The sequence below is a fragment of the Xylocopa sonorina genome, chromosome 15 (genome assembly GCF_050948175.1).
Source record: "Xylocopa sonorina isolate GNS202 chromosome 15, iyXylSono1_principal, whole genome shotgun sequence".
Lineage (NCBI taxonomy): Eukaryota > Metazoa > Arthropoda > Insecta > Hymenoptera > Apidae > Xylocopa > Xylocopa sonorina.
Genome location: NC_135207.1, coordinates 4,614,252 through 4,635,195, shown reverse-complemented (window position 1 = coordinate 4,635,195; position 20,944 = coordinate 4,614,252). Strand labels below are relative to the sequence as shown.

Below are 20,944 nucleotides of genomic sequence, written 5' to 3'. Positions count from 1 at the left end.
GAACGAGAACGAGATTCGATCGCGAGAGACTTTATCAGCTTTCAACTGTTTCGAAACAATTAAAAGTTCGGCAATGGCTGGTCTAACTTGGCGCGAACATTTTGTATAATTCACGAAAGCTTGGCGGTTGCGAGCCCGCGAGATTCAACGCGTCGGATATGAGACGCGCGGTTATAAATTTTCAAGCAGACCGTGACCATTTCGCAGGATGCACGGAGCCACGTAGCGAGCTCGAAGACGCGCAAGAGGAAAGGAAAAGTAAAGCCGGCGAAACACGCGAACGAGGCCGGTAAAAAGTCCACGAACTCGAGGCCGGCTTCCAGCAGGCGAGAGGCGAGCAGGGCGACGAGAAGCCGGGACAGCTCGAAACGAAGTAGGTCTTCTGAAGAACCAGAAATAATAGCCGTGATTTACGACCGTGTCACGGTTCAACTCCGCAGGAAAGGAAGCTGTTCCAAGCGAAGTCAAGGAAATTATGGCCGCGATGGATCAATTTCGTTCGGAGCTTTCGTTGATCGAGAGTACGATTCGCAACTGGGATCCAATAAAAGGAACCATGGTACTTGGAGCATTCGTTCTTGTTACTGTTATCCGTTCTTGATCGTCCAGGATAAAATTATTTCTTTGCCTATAGGAAACGCCTGCCACGATCAAGTCCAAGGTACCAAGAAGTGGAAGATCTAAGGAGAGGAGTACTTTGGACACGATCAGAGAGGTATCATACGAAACAAATAATTGTGACTAATATATTACGGTTTCATAATTAGAGAAAGAAATGAGTGTAAAAGGATTTTTAAAATAGGTGCCACTGAATAACTTTTATATATGGTACGTAAACTCCAGCGATCCTTGGCAAACTGCAATGTACGATCTAGTAGTTGCACAAATGAATGAAAATCTATTGGCGAGATCTGCTCTCGGTAAGTTAAGAAACAAACTCTTCTTATATACAACGATCGATGAAATTTACATATCCTTTATAGCCGTCGAGCCAGCACCGCAGCCAGATATACGACCCAAAATGTATTCCATTCTGAGGTGGACAGAAGTAGGGAGACGAATAAAAAAGACACATGGCGGTACGTTTCAACGTTTCATAAAAGAACTCTGTATCGATACTGATATTAATTACCACTAAGAAACGAACTGTTTATCCAGACGTCTATCGATTGGTCTCTCTGATACCGGAAGCGTTATCTGTCGACGAATCGACCCACGTCAGCGAGCACAGCGCGCAAGAGAACCTCAGCGATCGTAAAGGAAATCACAGACGCGGGCAGAGGTCCGCTGGCAAGATGGAGGAGCAAAAGTCCACGAGCAAAACCGCGGAGGATCGTTCTTTACACTCGTCGACGATCGAGAGCAGGGATACGAACAACGTTTCAATTTTCGAGGCGATCCTGGAGGAGCCGTTGAAGCCACGATGGATCCTGCCGCCAAACGAAAGTCAGAGATTCAAGATCAGCTTCCAGCCGGAAGTGACTGGCCATCACGAGGAAACGTACGCGTTCACAGTCTCGGATGGGAACAACGACACCTACGAAGTGAACGTATCTGGTATCGCGGACATACCTAGGCTGGACATGAATCCAGACGCCATTTTCGCGAATGTATTTATTACTTTATACAACTATCTTCTAAACTCTTTTATCACCTAGTGTATTTATCTGTTTGGTACCTCGAAAAATTCCATCTGTATAGCAACAGGTCATAAATTTGTCTCGAAACGACAGAAATTAACATTAATAATCCCGAATATTCACGATCGTTAATTCTATGCAAATATATTTCAGACCGTCGATGCTAAATTAACAGAGGTAGACAGCCCCGTATATATTAACGACAGAGAACTGTACGATTTCGGATCGCTGCTGCTGGTACGAGGAAACAAGAGGTTCTACGAACTACAGAATTTCAATATCTCTATACATTTACTCTATACCTTCCATAGACTTGAATTTCTCGTGCACCAATGAATACTCGAACGTTCCTAGTCTATGCACGCGAATTATACGTAGAAATCGTTTCCTTGTTAGTCGATACTGTTGCGTCGAAAGCTCTGAACGATAAGTAACAAAGAGTAATTGAAGGAGTTAACGGAACCGAGCGATTCCCTTTATTTTGAAGGAAATCTGGGGAGAATCGAACGAGTTCGATCGCTCTGCCCTAGGAGACGGGGAATTGGCAAGTTACCCGGGTCTTATCTGTTCGCAGGCCGCACCGTCGAGACGCTCCGCTGAAGTTTCGCAACGTTTCCGAGGTGGAGGCGGAGGCGCGTTTCTGGCTGGGGGGTAACAGCCCCGAGTGTTTCACCGTCCAGCCCTCGCAGCTCCTTATCCCTGTGCGTTATCGGCTAACGACATCCCCGTTTAATTATCGCGTAGCAGTAAGGTCGCGCGTCCCGTTAAATCGATTCCCATCTCGTTAACGAGAAACGAAATCCACGCAGCCGGCCGGCACCGCGGCGCTCGTCCTGTCGGCCATCGCCGTCAGACTTGGGATTATCACGGGACGATTGTACTTCTGCCTGAGGAACAATCCGAGAGTCGAGGCGATCGAGGTAATTAGACGCAACAAGTATAGAAATTAATTTCGAGAGCTTTCAAAGTTGATCGATCGTAATTTAGTTTTGAACTTTTTCATGATTTTCTGCTTTATCGCTTATTTCGAAGCATCGAAGTTGCTAAGGTTAGTATTTGAAACGTGGACCATGTATGCTTAGACATAGAAGGGAAATTTTATAGGAAAGTGTAGTTTCTAGAATAAATTCAATTCCTCGCAAATGACTACGTTTTGAAATTTAATTATTTGCTATTTTATATGACAGACCAAGAGATTTTATCTTAAGAAACCTTTCCAAAATGCCACTTCAGATGCAAGTCGAGGGAACGAAGCTGGACATCGAGCTGAGCGAAAAGGAAATCTCGTTCGGTCGCGCGCTTCTCTACAGAACGGAATATCGAACGCTGACGGTTAGAAACAGAACCCCGGTGCCGCTCTTCTGGGATCTGAAAGCTGAAGAACCTATCGATCCTCAAATAACGTTCGCACCTTGCGCGGGGGTGATCGAACTCCGCGGCGAAGAGGACATCCAGTTCTGCTATCGCGCTGCCACGGTAACACCGTGTTCTCATTGATTCCAGTCTTTAGAACATGGAAAGATAATAAGAACGAAGTGTTTCTTGTGAAACTTCGTACAGGTCGGAGCGATTCAAAAGACAAGGGTGATCTTCGAAGCGTTTCTCCACACAGACGACGAGGATCCCATTTTCACTGACGTTGTATCGTTATCCGCAGAAGCTTACGACGTCACAGTGGACATCAACTACGCGAATCCTGTCGATTTGAAATGCGTAAAGGTGAACACGCCCACAGAGGCGATGTTCACCATGAAAAATCGTGGCGACTACGAGGTGAAATACGCGTAAGATGAGCTTCCTCTCCATTCTTTCTGTTACTTTACGTAAGACGAACAAGACTGTGCAAGATTTCCTCGCAGAATCACGCTGGAGGACAACGAGAGATTGCAGAAATTAAATTTGCCTGGGAATTTCAAGAGGAAACTCGAAGTACAACCCTCCACTGGAACTATCTCAGCGAACAGAGAAGGAAGTGTGCAAGTTTGTATTATAGCAACGAGAAACAGCGCGGAGACTCGAGTTTAAAGGTCCATTTGATACTATTCTCGCTATCGTAGGTGATATTGAAGCCAAAGGCAGAAATGACGCTCAAAGAAGCGCCGATATTAAAGTGTCATTTGATCGACACGCACAAAGAAACCACGATAATCGCTGAGATTCCTATCAAAGTATCTCTCGTTGCGTACTATTCCAGGTATACAATTATATCACTGCCTCGAATTCCTCGACGAGGTGAAACGTTTTACAGAATTTCTTCTTCGAATTACGACAGATGCCGTGTCCATCCTTATCCCACGATTGACTTTGGAACGTTAGCCATATGCACGGAAAAAACCATCTATCTTAACATCGAGAACACTGGAAAGTTCCCGCTGCACTATTCTATCCAGCTACTGCACAAGTACCCGTCCGTGATGTACATGAGCAGGTTGTGGACTGACGATCTTGAGAAAGAACTGACGTCGAAAAGAAAGAAGGCTGCGTCGAGGAAAGGAAAACGATCTTCGAGAACCGACAAAACCGAGTATCTTTCTGAATAACACATTCGTTTGGCGAGATAGCTTTAAAGTTTCTACAAAAAATCAACAAACATATTTGTAATATCAATTGAATTTAGCTTTGTCCATTTGTGTCAATTCATAGGGTTCGCAATGAATCAGAGAGATTAACGTTAGGACCAATGACGATCATGAGAACCGAGGGCAACGTGGACGTTGGCCAAACGGATAGCGTGCCAATCAGCTGTTACCCGGAATTTGTCGGCTCTCAAGACGAACAGATTACAATTATGATAGAGAACAGCGCTCCAGAAGACAGTGCTGGGAAGATAGTCACGTTATGCGTGAACTCGTGCATCCCCACTGTCGATTTTCAGAACCTCGATTCGATTTTCCAGGAGAACCACGTGGTCGATCGAATTCAGGACTTCGACTGTCCTAAAAACGTTCTTATCGTTCTCTTCTCTAATCATTTGACCCTTTAATATATTCCACCCACACGATACCACATGAAAACCATTGTCATTTCAAAAGGGTTAAATTAATTAAAACTTTATAGCCACAAATTCGCGTTCGCACCTAAACCATTTTCAGATCGGACCGCACACAGTGTTCGCGCGCGAGGAGAAGTGCCTCTACTTCCGGTACATCAACGTGCTGAGTACTCACGTGACCTGTTTCACGTTACACAACCGTGGCATAGTGGCTGCGAGCGTGGCCGTTCGTTTCATGGAAGAATCTTTAACCCCGGTCACAGCCAAGCCCAACACCTTCCTCGTAGAACCGCGAAGCGAACAGATTCCTCCCATGAGCCACAAAGTGTTCACCGTGTCGTTCACACCGCACGTCATCGAGGTAACTGCAGGCAATCCAATAGTACCGTTTTATTTTTTTCATCCTCTCCACGGGAGCTTCGATTCCTCTCGTTCCTTCTCGACGCACGAGCCCTTTCGAACGAGGCACTTCCTGGATGTTCGCAGACGTTTCGCGGTGCGTTTCAAGCGACCGTGGTTCTGCCTTCGAATCTAGAGGTTGACCAGCTACACGTGAAACTGGTCGGTGAATCTTGCGTGCCGGAAGTGGCCATTACGGAGCCAGCGCACGGTGCACGGGATACACCTACTTTGTGCTTCGTCCGTACATTGATCGATGAGGCCAGTCGCGGATATTTCACCATGGAGAACGTCGGATTCATTAAGGCGAAAGTAATCGTGGAGATCGATGGAGATCAGGAGAACGTGTTCCTCTTCAATGCCTGCGTGGACACGATGCGTTTATTGCAAGTCTGGGAGGATTACTGCGACGGTACATTCTTTATTGGACACTCTTGCCGATATTAGCCCCTTTGATGCGTACCAGGGGTGATCGACCGACCCTAACGGATATTTCAGACACGAAATATATAGAAAAGCGCGGGTTATAAGTTGATATTAAGAATGTAATTTCATCGCTTTAGAGTCGCACGATCGATGCGCCGTGGTTCGTTTGGCACCCGGAAACGTGGCTCGTTTCAAAGTAACCTTCTCGCCGACTGAAATCGGCAAACACCACGGGAAAATCCGTCTGCACGTGACAGACAACCCGTATGAGAATTTGACGATCAATTTGGAGGGCGAGTGTTACGTGGAATCAATAGTATTGGACGGTCTTCCATTCGAGGACAATAAACGTAAAGTCTCGATCGGAATTCGAGACGGCCACAAGCCACGAAAGGTCTCGTCCAAGCAGAATTCCCTGGTGTCGGGTAAAAAAAATCGATGATTCGAATCTACTGTAGCGTAAAATTGTTAAAACTAAAATAATAGAGTAGCGAACCTCGTAATTGTTTTACCACGAATGAAGAAAACTATTTGTTATTATTTTATTTCCCTAATCTATTATTTTAGATCAGATCGCGTTCTGGTTTACGAGTTGAATACATTAGAGATATCGCAATCGTATGGAATAATATTTTTTGTCAGCCCCGTTTAAGCTTGCTGTTGCTTTATCACCGGTAATTCGAAGTAAAATGTGTGTTCACACAGCTTCGAGCAATCCGATGTTCCCAGTGTCTCTGACCTACATCCTCGACTACGGGCTCTGTTTCATTAGCAAAATGTACAAAAAGACTTTCAAGATTGTCAATAAATCCACGGACCGTTGGTTCCGTTTCCAATGGAACGTACACCCCCACGTTGTGTTCGTGCCATCTATTGGACACATCAAGTATCTCACGTCCAAAGAGATCGTAGCTACCTTCCTGGCATCGGAACCTACCAATCACGAAAACGTACGTTCTGGATATAAAACCTGTTGTCCGCGAATCGTGAGAGAAATAATTTACAATTTCCAGCCTCGATACACTTTCTTCACCAGCCAATGTTAACCCTTTAACCGTATAATTTTATAACTTCCAAGTGTAACTATTAAGCCATCAATTTATAAGAAGAATAACGCGTTCCTAATTTTCTTCTGTCCAAGCAAAAAGCTACATTCGACTGCGATCTTTTGCAAAAGAAAATTCTGATAGTCGTTTGTATTATTTAGACCTGTATCGATTGTTTCGTGTGCGAAATAATCACGGAACACCCGACGGATGAGGTAGTTTGGGACGACAGACAAACTGAGGTGCGATGGAAAAGGCTACACGAAAATTTATCAGAGCCAAGCGATTTGGAGTCGTTAGCGAAGAAGATCGTCGAGCCAACTGTCGAGGCGAGGCACGAAGTTGTACCTGGGACTGGCAAAAGCATCCAACTCCTACTAAGCGCTGCTGTTGCATTTTCGGACTGTTCGTGCGACGTCAAAGAGATTCACTTCAAAGACACTCTGATGTTCCAGGTCTGTTACACGAGTCGCGACGATCAAGAAAAACTCGTTCGTAACGCTGTCAATACCCAGGAGGTAGTGGTCCATAGGGCGTCGCAGTAGAATGTCGCGAGTTTAGTCAGACGCGAGCTATTATTCAAGACTGGCTGCTTCTCCTACAATTAGTTTCCACAAAAATCGATGCAAACGAGTTCGCGATATTATCGTCGCCTGTGAATGCCACTATCTCGTTTATTCTTCGAATCTCTGACGTATTTGTGCATTGTTAGTGCACCTTTGAAGTACTCGTACGTCACTCGTTGCAAATGGATGACAAAATGAGAGATGTTCAGTCGAAACACCGCGGCACAATGATCGGTTCTCGTATTCGAAACACGTTTCCCTCTCGCATCGCGAATCGAGTGATCGAATCACGATTTCCGCGTTCCAATCACGAGGCGTAGAATTACGAAATTTCGTTGCAGACCAGAGAGTACACGTTTACCTTATCGAATCCGGGGATCGTAAATACGATGTATGTTTGGAAGATAAACATGGACGAGCAGTATCCGAAGAGGCACATAGGAGACGGTCGAAACGTGACTTCCACCCCGACGACCGCGGAGGGAACCCCGAACAGACGTTCGAGAGGGATTTTTTCTGCAACAAGTGAATCGCGAAGTAAAAATCAAGCCATTCACAAGGAAAATGGGGACACTGCGAATTTATCGTCCAAACAATGCATGTCGCTTGTCTCTGGTAATCCTGCGATTGATCACGATTATTAAGGGGTTGATGATAATCGATTTCAGAGAATTCCTTTCGAAAAGTCTCGATTTTTTAAAGAGCAACTGGACGCGTGAAAATTTCCAATAAAAATATCGACAATTGCAGGCAGCGTCGACACGAGGACAGCCTCGAGTACGAGGCCATCGGATCTGTTCAGCAGCAACGCCGGATTGTCGGAAAGGAGCAACGATAGCTGGCTGGAAGGCGACGATTTGCCTTTCGCGATTCACCCTGAGATGGGCGCGATACCACCTGGGCAATCCGTGGAATGTACATTAAAATTCTCACCCAAGGATGTATTTTATTACAAGGCATACCTCACGTGCAAGTACGGATAAAGATTGCGGCGTGGAATAATTTAATATACCATGTGCGAGAATTAGAAGAATGTCAGGGACTATGAGAGATGGCAGCGCGAGATCTTCGAGGAGAGGAAACATAGATTGGGGTTCGAGACGCGTTGGAGAGAATAGTGGCTGTTTAGAATTTTTGCGATGTGAACATTTCTTAATATCTTCCCTCTGGTTAATCCTCTACCTATTCTACTTACTCGGCGACACTGCTACTTTCTGGCTTGTCCACTCTTCTTTCTTTTTTTCCCTCTTCTCTTTACATTTCTCCAGCGTGATTGTTTGCTCCGTGTAATTGGCGAGAGTCAGGATGTTTGGCAAATAATAACTCCTCTAATTAGATTTTGGCTGGAATTATGTTCCACAAAGTGTAGTAGGGCGAGAAGGGGTGAAATTCGCTAAAAAGATAAAATAAGACGATAAATAAATCCACCAGAAACTTGAGAAAAGTAGTGGCGTTAATAAATGTATGAATGGAAGAACAGTGAGAGGCGTGAAACGGAATTTAAAGAGGGCGTAAAAATGCAGGGTGGAAAATCTAGACCCGCAACGAGCGGACTTGAGGATTCTCATCTTGGCGAGGAGTTTGCTGCCTTATTGTCATTTCGACGTGCAGGAGAGCGACTACGTAACAGGAGGCAGGCGAGACCCGTCGCGACCCGGTCCCGTGGGCTACGAGATAGACGATCCCACTTTGTGGCGGAACATCAGGGTAATCGAATTTAAAGTGGTCGGCGTCGGCGAGACTCACGTGAAGTAAGTGTGTAGCGCGTTGCGTCGCTCGCGAACCTCGACGCCTCTGGCTTAACGAAGTTCATAACAAATTACGAGCTGGTTTCATTTGCATTTGTCGAAAATACGTGGTGAATTAATTAAACCAGCTGCAACTGAAGGGTAAATGGGGAATCATAATATGAAACATGCATTTTAAAACGATGATAAAATCGCTCGTAAGAAATTGCGATCATCGATCGTCAAATTAAAACAGAACGGCTCGATTTCAGAAAGTTCCACCTAATCAACCCTACCACGGATGATTATCGTTTCTCGTGGAGGGACCGGACGTTACGCGGCACCGACGAGATATCGAACTTTCACTGCACGGTGACAGACGGCGTTGCTGAACGCGGGAAACGAACCGATCTGGGTTTCACGTTCCTGGCAGAGGAGTTAGGCGTATTCGAATCCTTCTGGCTCTTCTCCATCGACAGATACAATCTCGAGTGCCTTTTTCTGCTCGTCGGTGTCGTGACCGAGCCCTCCGTACACTGTCTCACTGTTCACGTGAAACTGAAGCCAACAATCTTGGGTTTGTGCTTCGAGTATTCTTCCCGTGAATCACTAACGTAGTTTCCTTCTTCTTCGTCCTTCTTTCTCTTTTCTTCCGTGACCTAGGTGCATACAGGGTGACCTTTTATCTCTCCATCGCTTGAACGATGCTTCTGATCGAATAATTATTACACAAATATATATAATATGACCTAGAACTTTGATAGATGACACTTGGGGGATGATTCAGCGATCGAAAGGAAAAAGTTGCTTAAAAAAGTCACCTTAGAGATGGTAGACGTTCAAGAGATTATTATAAGACACTCTGTATACACATTTCTATCCACAGTCTGAAGTATCGATTGAAGAAGTATTAAAAATGGGGTTTCAGGATTCAACGTGAAGGAATCGATAAGGATATTGAACAACGAGGACTTTTCTGTAGGTTTTAAAATAGTGGAGGAATCTCTGTACTCAGAGGGTAAATTGCAGAAAGTCAGCGTAACCCCAATGACTGGATCTCTCGTCCCAAAAACGGAGCAGCATCTCTGGTAATCGTCGCTCTTATCTCAACAATACGCGACACAACATTCGCGCGATGAGTTCGGAAATGTGTTCGTTCTTGAAACCCGCGTCGTAATTCGTGTATTCCGCGAAGAATCGCTAACAGAATGGCACGGTGAACGCTTTAATTCGTTCACAGGGTCGAGTACCATCCGAGCCGGGTCGGTGAATTCCACTTTTCCATTCAGTGCGCCGTGAAGCTGATGAAAAGCCCCCTTTCCATCTTTGTGACCGCCTCCGTTTACGATATCGTGTCCTCGGTTTCGTACTGCAGACCGAACGGCGACGTCGTGCAAGCTATCGAGGGTGAGGGGAACGTCATCGACCTGGGCAAGGTGAACAAACTTTTTGCCAAAATTGTGAGAAGCGAAGGAGACGTTATCATCAGCTACGCTTTATTATATTTTTTGTGCTTACTGTCATCGTTTTGTTCCTTTTTCTTGCTTTACATTCAGATTTGACTGTATCCTGTTCTCTCTTCATTGTGATAACATATCCTACCTTTTCTTTTTCCTTATGCTATATTTTATAAAGAAATAGTAAGAGTAAGAATTAATAAGAAAATATTTCCTGGTTCTCGTTCGAAGTTGATGCTCGAGGTCCCCGTTACCATAAAATTTGACATAACAAATATCGGTAAAGTTGCATTCTACTACACTTGGGAGCTTGGCATGACGCCGGAAATTGAGAGCAGAAACGCGTACAACGTGACAATGTCTCAGAAACAAGGCCACGTGATGATTGAAAATCGTTGCAGCTGTTATCTGACGTTGACAACGTATCGAAAAGCCACGATAAGAGACCATTGCGTTCTTCTGAAGGTAAACTAACCGCGATCGATGACCAAGTCCCTCAGCTAGACTACTATAACAAATTTCGTTCAATTTCCCTCAGATTTTCCACGGTTCTACTTATAAATTTTTACTGAAAGCAGTTTTCAAAAGACCCGCCGTCGAGTTCAGCTTCAGTCGCTACGATTTTGGACTTTGTTACGTTCAAAAGAACAACGCTATTTCGTATTATGCGGAGCTTCGTCTGACAAATTCTGACAGTGTCCCCTACGTGTGAGTTCTCTCTTCATTTCATGCTGCAATTTATCTTTTTCCGTGCAAATTAAATTTTTATTCATGGAGCAATAAATGCGTCGATTGCATGGAACTTGATGTGGCCATTACGATGTAGAATCGAATGCAAGTACGAGGAAAAACCGCATTTGTCCATCGACGTAAATTGCATCTCTGAAGCTCTTGCTGGTCACGCTAGCATCGCCATACCGATAATTTTTCGACCACTGAAGGAGACCAAGTACCACGACTGCCTGCTGTTCACGATTAACTCTGCCATCGAGAAGAGGATAACGATCACAGGGCAGGGTATAGGGTACAAGGTAAGTTGGTCCATGACTCGCAGTCTCGGTGTCTACTTGTTAAAACTTTCGAGCCCCGATAAGGATGCTGCACGCCAGTTTTTACGCAGTCGAGCCGGTTCTCCGGTTTACCCGCCGGGTCGAACTCTCTGGCGAGCGTAACAAAGCAAGTTCCGCGGCGCTCTACGCGCGGCTAATGTCCTGTAGTGATATTTACGCGAGTTTCGCTCGAGAATCGAATCTTTCCGCGTAACGAGCGGAAAGTTTTCGCGTTCAAGTGGCGTGGAAGTTACGCTCGTGCCTCGAATAAAGAGGGAATCGATGGAACTTGCTGAGAATTATTAGGGAATTAAATTTTAATCGAAAACGGAGGTAGAAATTAACGTCGTTGCCGTTCGAAAGCGGATCTTCTTGAGGAACACGAAATTCTCATCACAGTCAGCGATCGTTTCAATTCTAAGCTCCATTAACTTTTAGCGTTTTAAACTAGCTTCTCCACTTTGTGTTCTGTCTTTCGAACGCTTTGCAGGTTCGCTTGGTGAACCCACGCGACAAGTCGATCGATCTCGGCAACGTTCCCGCCTCCAGGAGCGTGACGAAGAGGATTCCAGTGGTGAACGAGGGTCTAGCGCCGTTGGAGCTTAAGTTCGGTCTGATGAAGCAGCTCAGTGGGTACGACGAGCAGAGGGAGCGCCTGGGACGCTGCGACCTGAAGCACGAAGACGCGAATGGGATGGCGATGGCGTCCATTTTGGAGACCAAGCGTTCCTGGACCATCGATCACTCGCTCGACACCCGCGAACCCCACATTTCGGACGTTCTGACGATCGAACCGTCATCGAATGTCACTCTAAATCCGAGTAAAAGGGTGAACGTGTCGGTCACCTTTAAACCCACGACCAGAATGAGGCCATTCGCTGCTAAGGTGGCTCTGCAGTCGTCCTCGATGATCCTACCGTTGTTCATCCTGCACGGAAGTTGTGTAGGGACGCAGTTCCGGTTGAATAGAACTCATATTCCCTTTGGTACGACCGTTCAGGGTTACGCGAAGGAAACTAAGGTGGTTTTAATGAACACTGGGGATTTGGGCTCGAGGTTCGTAAATTATCTGCCTTATTTAACTACTCGACAACGTTTCGTTTCTCTTCTAACAAGATTCTGTTCTAACATTGTATAAATAGCGAGTGTGAAATTCATCAATTTCAAATCTGACAAGTATCGCAATTTTGTAACAAATATGCCTCGCTATTTAAGTGACATAAATTTTGATAACGTTAGAAGAGCGTTATTAATAGAAAAATTCGTGTAGGTTTAAGTGGAACACCTCAAAGCTGACGCGCGATTTCGAAATCAGTCCTATATCTGGCTACTGCTCGGCTGGTGTGGATGTCAGTTTCGCAGTGAAGTTCCAACCCTCTGAACAGCGGGGATTAATTGAGGGTGAGGTGAGTTCACGACCCCGTTTCCCGTAGCGGCGTACAAATATGTCAAACAATCTCTTAATGAGATTCTCCGCACGCGTCCTACACCCGCCACCCCTGCTACCCCTCGATTTAACTTTCGAGATTGCACGGGCTAAAAAATTGTCCGCCGCCCCGAGTAATTGGAGCTTCGGCCACTAATTACTCTCAGTGGTGTGCTTGAAAGTATTTAAACCACCGTACGCCGACAAGCCGAACGGTATTCTCATTCTTAACTTCGAAATTCTGGCGAGTACTGCGACGAGATTGAAAGCAGACGAGGACTGATTAAAAGAAAACAATTTCCACGAGGAATATTTAAAAACAGTTCGCGCAATTTTTATGAATTAAATTAAGACACTCTAAAAGAGTACACGTTCTTAATTAAAGAATAGATATTCTGTTCACCGTTTCAATTTTATTCGCGTGTAGAATTTAAAATCCAGATGACTGTGGAAAAGTTACGAGACAACTTCGACCCACTATTGTGTTTGCGATTTTTCTCGTAGGCCATCGTAGATATTGAAAACCACGAACCTCTGAGACTGAAAATTACTGGAGTGTGTAGCAAGCTTCCTGAGCCGATCGAAACCATTCAATTCGAGTGTATGGTACGCGAGAAACAGGAGAGATCGGTTGTTGTAATGAACGATACGAACTCTCCTTGGAAACTGAAGCCTCAAGTAATCGGTGACTACTTCTTCGTCGAAGAGGTTTTGCAGATCCCTCCGCAGGAGTACGCTCGTTGCGTTGTCACCTACGCGCCACTCGTCACGAACTCTGAGCACACTCTTCATCTGGTAAAACGATGTTTAATTAATCTACTGATGTTTCTAAGTAAGAAATTTACGTTCTTAAACGAACGTAATAATGAAAATTTATTGAAAGTTATTACTCCTTGTAGGGAACACTGACACTGAAATCTTTGGACGAAAATCTGTTCCTGTTGTACTCCCTTTGTGGACGAAGCTTACCACCGCAAGCTACAGCGAAAATTGTTCGTCGTTTCCCTGCGAAAACGAAGTACACTGAGCTGCTGCCTGTTTATAATTGGCTGAACAATCAGCAACGGTTTCGATGTGACATTGAATTGTTGAAAGATGATAGTAATCAAACAGAGGTTCGGTTTTTACGATATATGAGTAGTTTAGAGAAAACACAGTTCGCAGTTTAGAATTTCCTTGCTTTTACTACGGTGACAAGGTTTATGGTAACCGTTTTACTTGGTCTAAGCTTTTCGGTCGCTTTATGGAAGGTCACGTCCGCACCATAAACTTCTTCACCGTCTCAATCGACGCGGCTGTCGAAATTGTGGGCTCTAAAACCCCTAAATCCTTTTTTTTCGCCTACAAGTGGAAGTTGTTTAACTGTTTCGTTCTTCGTGGATAGAGTCCACTGTACAGTTTCGTGGGTAACGAAAGAATCGATGTCCCAGGGAACAGCCAGCGTGACTATCGTGTGGTGTTCTACTGCTACAAAGAATGGAATTTTTCTTTTAAAGTAACTCCTTTTCCATTAAAATGAATTATTATTTTTGTAGTAGATTTGTCGTTGTATAAAATTGTATATAGCTCGAACTCAAAGTTGGCACGTTAAATTAAAATCTCTACTACAAATTGTAACTATATTCTTGTCGTACAGGTGACGTTCACCAACGACGAGAAAGAGTATCAATTCTACGAGATCGAGTACGAAGTAACGGAGCCAGAAGTGATCCAGTCGATCAAATTAGCAACCCCAGCGCGATCTCAGCTGTGCCACGCGTTGAAACTGGAGAACCCTTTGGAACAGGATATGATAGAATATTCGGCAGAGTGTCTTCATCCGTTTGTCACGCTTAGTCGCGTGCCAATAATCGTCCAACCATTGTCACACGTAAATAACCATCATCAATTTACATTGACAATATTTAAGTTGAAGCCTCGAAAATTTTCAGGAGTTCCTTCACATAAATTATCATCCAACGTTACCAATCGATCAAACCGTCACGTTGAACGTCGTCTGTAAAAAGTTGGGACTGTTTCCGTACGAGTTGCGGTTGAAAGCCACCCCCGCGGCTCTCGAGAAGGTGACACGTGTCAACGCGACTTTGGGGAGCTCCTGCACGTTTACGCTTCCAGTGAAGAACCTTACTCGAGATATCACCACATTTTTGATCGATGTATGGAAAATGCAATGAAATGTCGCTAAGAACTACAATTCCACGTGTCTTTTCTATCGTTCTTTAGGTGGACAGCGACTGTTTCGAGTGTCGAAAAGATATCTCCACGGAAGGATTAAGTGACGGTGTGATAGACGTGATTTACGAGCCATGTGACGTCGGAAATGTCAGCGCGACTTTGGTAGCAAATTCAGACATTGCTGGGGAATTTGTGTAAGAGTTTCATTCGTATCGTTGTTTTTATCTGGATAAAAAAAAACTGACTCGTTCGTATGGGTTGTAAGAGTGTGAGATATTAATTGCTGTTTATTTGGAAGGTTTCCTTTGGTGGGTTCTTGCGGTCTACCAAAACCTATGGGTCCTTACGTGGTCACTCGAGGATCTCCAGCAGTTATACCCTTTAAAAATGTATTTAGAGAGACGAAGACCTTTAATTTTCTATTGGACGTTCCGGAATCTTTCATGGTAGATCCTCTATCGGTTAATTTGAATTCCAAACAGGTAAGTTGAAGTCGAATTGGCATTAATTTGTGATAAAGAAATTATTTATGGCCTCGATTTCCTGGATTTCTTAGGGAATCGAGATCAAAGTGAATATTAAGGAGGATGAACAGAATAATGAGTCCGTGGAAGACAAGTATCCAGTTACAGGAAAGCTAATAGTGTATTGCACTGATCACGAACTTTCTAATGTAAATTGGACATATTACTTGAGAGGAATTTTCGAATAAAGGATATACGAAGTAATCGTGAATTTAATAAGAATTATATCTGTGAATCGAGATCAAACAAGCGTATCTGTAATGCTTAAGGACGCCTAGTGGTATAGTGAAAGGGTTAATACAGAGCAAACCTGGCAACAGTTCCAAAGGAGCTTTTGCCATCAGTAGTCTGTCATAAGTTAACAAAAAATAATATTAAATTTCTGTTCCTATTCTCTAATAAATTAAATGTTTCACTTTTAGCATTGAAATATTACTTCTACGTAACCAATGATCAAGGAAAGTCGTAGCTGTAAACAACTTCCTTACTTTTTGTAAGGATAAAACCAGAAAGAAGAAGATACACGATTCTAAATCCATCTGATGACAATGTAAAAATCAAGAATCTCCATTTAATTCTCTAAAAACAATTCGCAAGAACGTATCACGCGAATGTAGAGCTAAAACCTCGTTCGAACCGTATCCGTTTAAAAGGATGCCGAAAGGATAATGAATCTAACCACTCCCTCACATCCTGCAGGTAGTCATACGCCAATAACTAAACACAAGTAATCCAATTACAAAATACCGTTGACGTATCATATCGCCGTTATAATACCTGCTGTACCCTTTATTTCACAACGCTGATATTACTTACCACCGTTCACCTCTGGATTTCCTCACGATTCATTAACACAGGCCACCATTCGCGGACGTCCATTAATTAACCACACGAACGAGCCAACACAGTGAAGCCTCTAAATTATAATACATACATTTCTTCCGCGCGGACGTGTCTTCCTTCGTCGTCCATCCTCGTCGTCCACAAGTCACAAGCGAACGGGTACGCGCGCGAGGGCGAATGTGAGGAAGAAAAAAAAAAACGAATAAAAGAAGAGGAAAAAGAGAGAAGAGATACGCGTATGTAAATCCGCTATCTCCGTCGATCAGCTCGCCCGAACAAACAGAACCGAGACATGCGTGATCGTCACGTAAGCATGGCATTGGGTTTTTCTCGGCAGCCATCGAATTTCGACGCGCGTTTGACGCGGCTCGCTCCGCGCGGCTGACTCATCGAGGCGCACCGCGCGAGTGAAAGGTTTCACGGACACGTTTCATAACAACGCGAGCTCCTTATCAACTGCGCGGTGCCCCGCTATTATCAGGCGTTTGACCCGAGGAACTTGACACTTGTGTTGGTCCCCACTTAGTTCTTCGTCGATCTGTTTCCACGGATTCTGTCGCACGCAACGACGCGCGGCAAATACGAGCGAAATTCTGTGCTCTATGTGGAACGACATTTTTATCTCGCGACGCTCTATTTCCGAGGAGATCCCCTTTCAAACGTTCATTTGATACGCGTGATTAATTAGAATCTCTGAGTATGTACAATACTTGATGCAATCTATTTTAGAAATTGTTATAAGTTTCCCTTGGTTGATTGTAAATTATAAACATAAATTGGTAACACAACTGGCCTTATTGTATATTTATAGCAGAATTATTTGCATAATTATGAAATCTTCACTCCAATTGCATTGCTCTAAACCATGTCGAAGTCTCAGGCTACTCGCAGAGTGCAAGAAAAAAGATTTCATCGTATCGTTTTCGAAACGAAGTTCTGCATAGATAGTTGTCTGTTTTTGCGAACGTGCGCTCTTGTTGCGTATTTAATTAGACCGCAATGAATCTCGCGATGGCGTCTACGTTCGTTACCTCGCGTGAAATGATCGAATCTCGAGCAACAGATGGGAACAGAGTTCTGGCGAGTTTTAATCAGAGGGTGGCACCCCATGCGCGATTGCATTTAAGGTGGATACTTACGCGTCTGCTGGTTGGTATTAACGCGATGCAGTGATAGAATTTATAGACGATGAATTACGGTCGATTGTGAGGTAAAATATGTACATCGAACGCGTTGCGTGCGATAAATCGAAATAATTTTTTATACAAATGCCCGTAGCGTGATTCAGAGAGCGGAATTTCCAGCTCGCACCTAATTGGAAGTCCCATCACGGGATTCTGGGATTCTAACTAGTGGTCGAAGGTGTATGATCGGATAGATGTTTGCAGTCAACTGTTTATTAAGGTATCCTACTTCCGGTACGTATGCTATTAGCGTAACGTATGTAGGCGGAAACCTCGGAATACGAAATGAAACATCAAACAGCGCACGATTGTTCTGTGTTACAAGAAAATCTCTTAATCGTTTCTGCACATTGTACAATAAACATTAACTGGCACGTAACAGAAATTTTCTGTCGTCGAAGGATGATTTACATAGAGATTAAAATTCTTTGAAGTGAAGTATACATTTACGTGAAGTAACACTGCTTTCGTCAATTTCAATAAATATTTAATCGAAGAAAATTGATTTGTAAAATAGAATTCAAGCTCCATTTGGAAAATATATTAAATGTTTACTAAACGTACGTTAATTGAACGCACCGTTATTCCTTTTCTCTAAATCGTGTTTTACTTTCAAGATTATTTTTATTTACCTTTCGAATTACGTTAAAAAGTTACCGCAATTTATCGAATTCCTGATAAATCAAGCTCCATAAATAGCCCAAAACCGCAATCACGCATCTGTCAATACATAAATCACTGGGAGAAGCGCCGCGTTACTGCCGTGTATTACCTCGTCCAAGCGTTAATGGAGTTAATTGCGGATAATAACGCGGTAGTCGCAAACAGTCATTATCGAAATCTTTTAATTTATCGTACGCGCGAAGACAGCCTGTCGTTTGTCTCCGCGGACTTTGACAAGGTTGATTACCAGTTTTCACGGTCCACCAATTACAGAATAAGATTCCCAGTTATGACGTGAACGTATCTCACGGGAGTATCGTCTAAAAAATCGTGCCCAAAAATCGAGAAGTACACTTCTCTGTCGCGTGAAACGAACGATTCGTCTCGAAGATATATTTTTCGCCCCTTAAATAAAATCAACCGGTTCTCGTTGCCGGTTTGCATAATTACGAACACGAAAGGTGGGGATGAGTTCACTTGCCTATTTATTCCTTCATACCCGCTGTTTTAGCTGGTCTTCGAACATCGAATCGATTGCATAAAGAAACGGGAGCATTAAAGCTCGAGGCTAACGATATTACTCGATATTTTCCACGATTCGTATTAATTGTTAATGGGCAGTAACGACGGTTATTACTTTGGCACGCACGTCCAGGGAGTATTCCTGTTACAGAGCCAATGGGTTGGCAGTCGTTGAACCTGACCTTGGGGATACAGGTTTTCACAGGCTCGAAACCCGTGATCGGCAAGAGTGTGGGCAGGCTCGCGGTATAAACCGTAAAATAGGAGAGTCCGCGAGCTAGGGACGCGCGCGAATGACTATGACGGATACTCGAACGCGGGAACAATGGAGCTTTGCGAAAGAGTCGCAGTTTTGCAAGCTGACATTCTACCGCGAAAGTATTCCGATGTACGATAGTCATCGCAGGCATGTATCCTTGCCTTCGAAACCAGCTGCTTACGTCAATAGGATTTCGGATCGCTGAGAGAGTGAGAGGCGCCACGAAGGAACAACCAGACGAAAATCAAGTCTAAAATAGCTTTTTTATAGACATTTTTAATTGTCACCACGAAAGATTTCAATTCGAATTGCATAACTTCTCGTCTTCTTCTCGTTCATAGATTTGCTAACCTTCGACTGGTTGTGCGTATCTCGACGGTAACAACCGAATCTCGACTCGAAGTCAGCGTTCATGGCTTTCGAAGGAGTTTAAGGCGAGTCTCTCGAGCGACAGCTTATTCGATCTCTACTTTTTCCTCTTGCTGATTTCTCGCGAAATGTACCTTGACCCAATATCGAGCTCCATCGGGTCACGATCGTAAAATGTACGCGGCGGATCCGTGATTATTCGCGCGTTCGACACACCAAGCTGAAACCAACGCGTGATTCTCAATCCAACGTTACGCGTGTATCACCGGATTTTCCCTCCAGTGTTTTACAGCTTTCCAATATTTATTTCCACTCGTCGATCGTCATGTTTATTTTCTTCTCGTTTTAATCGGTTTCACGCGTTTGGGAATAATCGAGTTACGCGAAATGAATCGTGCGTGATTTACGATCGGGTATCTCTTAGCGCCGCTTTTTAAAAAGAACGTCGCCGTCAGAATTTCCTCGCACGCTGATGCCATTGACGACGCCGTTTTCAATCGTAAAATTCCCATTATCTAACGCTTAAAGATAAGCGCAAACAGAAACAAACACGCATCGCGTCAGTAGATGCTATCGATCATTTTATTGCGGTTTTCCATGCCGACACTCGTCTGGCATTTTTAATCCTCGATCTCGTCGACGATCCTAATTCGCTAAAATTGATATTCAATGGTATCGAAAGATCGACGAGCCGCGCAAACCAGTTCTAATGCAAGGTTCTATCGATAACCGGATGTTCATCGGTGCGTCTAATTTCTCACAACCTTTACACGATTCTGTTACCTGCACCTACGCGGTAAGCGTTGCTCACGTTTATTAATTGCTTCGTTAAGCCACCGAGAAATATGTATGTTTTTGCGGTACACGAGCCTCGACTAGGCTTGGATTCCTAAACGTCCTTAAGTAAAAAAGATATTATGTTGCTCCTGAACAGGTTACCTCACAGACACATTCACAAATAAATCCTCCTGAACGTAGTATACCACTTTCCGTGAAATATACTTTTTCTTCATTTTTTGGGAATCCATCGTCCGTGTTCTTCAGAATACGAGAGACACTGCTCTCTCTCACTGTTTATTCGATAACGTCCGAGCAGCTAATTAGGAAGAATACACGTGTACGAATAAACTGAAGTCTAGAATTATTTAAATGGCGTTTGCCAACGTAAGCGAGCCATTCCAAGGTAATCGCTAACGGCACTAATCAGTTAACGCCTAAATAAAATAAATGCTTTTACTTATCGCACAGTACAATATCCTATCTCAATTTATTTTTAATCCAAGATATCGTACGAAAATTTCCAGTGGTCCAAAGTGCTTAAATAAAAGGAAATAAGCTGTCCTACCTAATAAAGGAATAATGGCTGCCAAAAGGATACCCATATTATCTTACCATTTCAACCCTCCTGTAAATGCGTTTTTCCTTCAGGGATATCCGCTCCACTTTCTTTGTCCTGTGCATACAAACGCATTAACGATGAGTCATAAAACGCAGAAATTTGCTAGGCTTACTTTACTATATACTTGGCGGAGGCATAATTTGCGGACGGGATTAGGCGCAAAGGGTACCTGGACGTGGAAAAATGCGATGGGATCCGACGCGACAAGGCGATTTAGACCTTGGCAGTATCAAGCTTTATGTACTTCGAAGAAGAGTGAGAAAGACAGAGAGAAGAGA

The 20,944-nt window shown here is 43.9% G+C and overlaps 1 protein-coding gene across 1 annotated transcript; it reads left to right on the top strand.

The window, feature by feature from the left end:
- The first annotated feature begins 838 nt into the window (after nt 1–838).
- On the top strand, nt 839–15,615 carry LOC143430558 (hydrocephalus-inducing protein). The gene is made up of 36 exons (XM_076906890.1): nt 839–920; nt 984–1,079; nt 1,159–1,610; nt 1,794–1,894; nt 2,215–2,341; nt 2,450–2,560; nt 2,874–3,116; nt 3,201–3,424; nt 3,500–3,620; nt 3,698–3,834; nt 3,913–4,164; nt 4,284–4,584; nt 4,733–4,993; nt 5,119–5,443; nt 5,595–5,882; nt 6,163–6,407; nt 6,665–6,958; nt 7,411–7,684; nt 7,820–8,042; nt 8,593–8,820; nt 9,069–9,373; nt 9,725–9,884; nt 10,037–10,232; nt 10,485–10,718; nt 10,792–10,961; nt 11,080–11,284; nt 11,793–12,358; nt 12,573–12,708; nt 13,233–13,523; nt 13,628–13,843; nt 14,113–14,223; nt 14,365–14,598; nt 14,660–14,884; nt 14,952–15,097; nt 15,202–15,385; nt 15,460–15,615. Exons 1-36 carry the CDS (start codon nt 863–865, stop codon nt 15,613–15,615), a joined length of 7,896 nt encoding a protein of 2,631 aa, XP_076763005.1. The 5' UTR covers nt 839–862.
- Nucleotides 15,616–20,944: the final 5,329 nt, after the last annotated feature.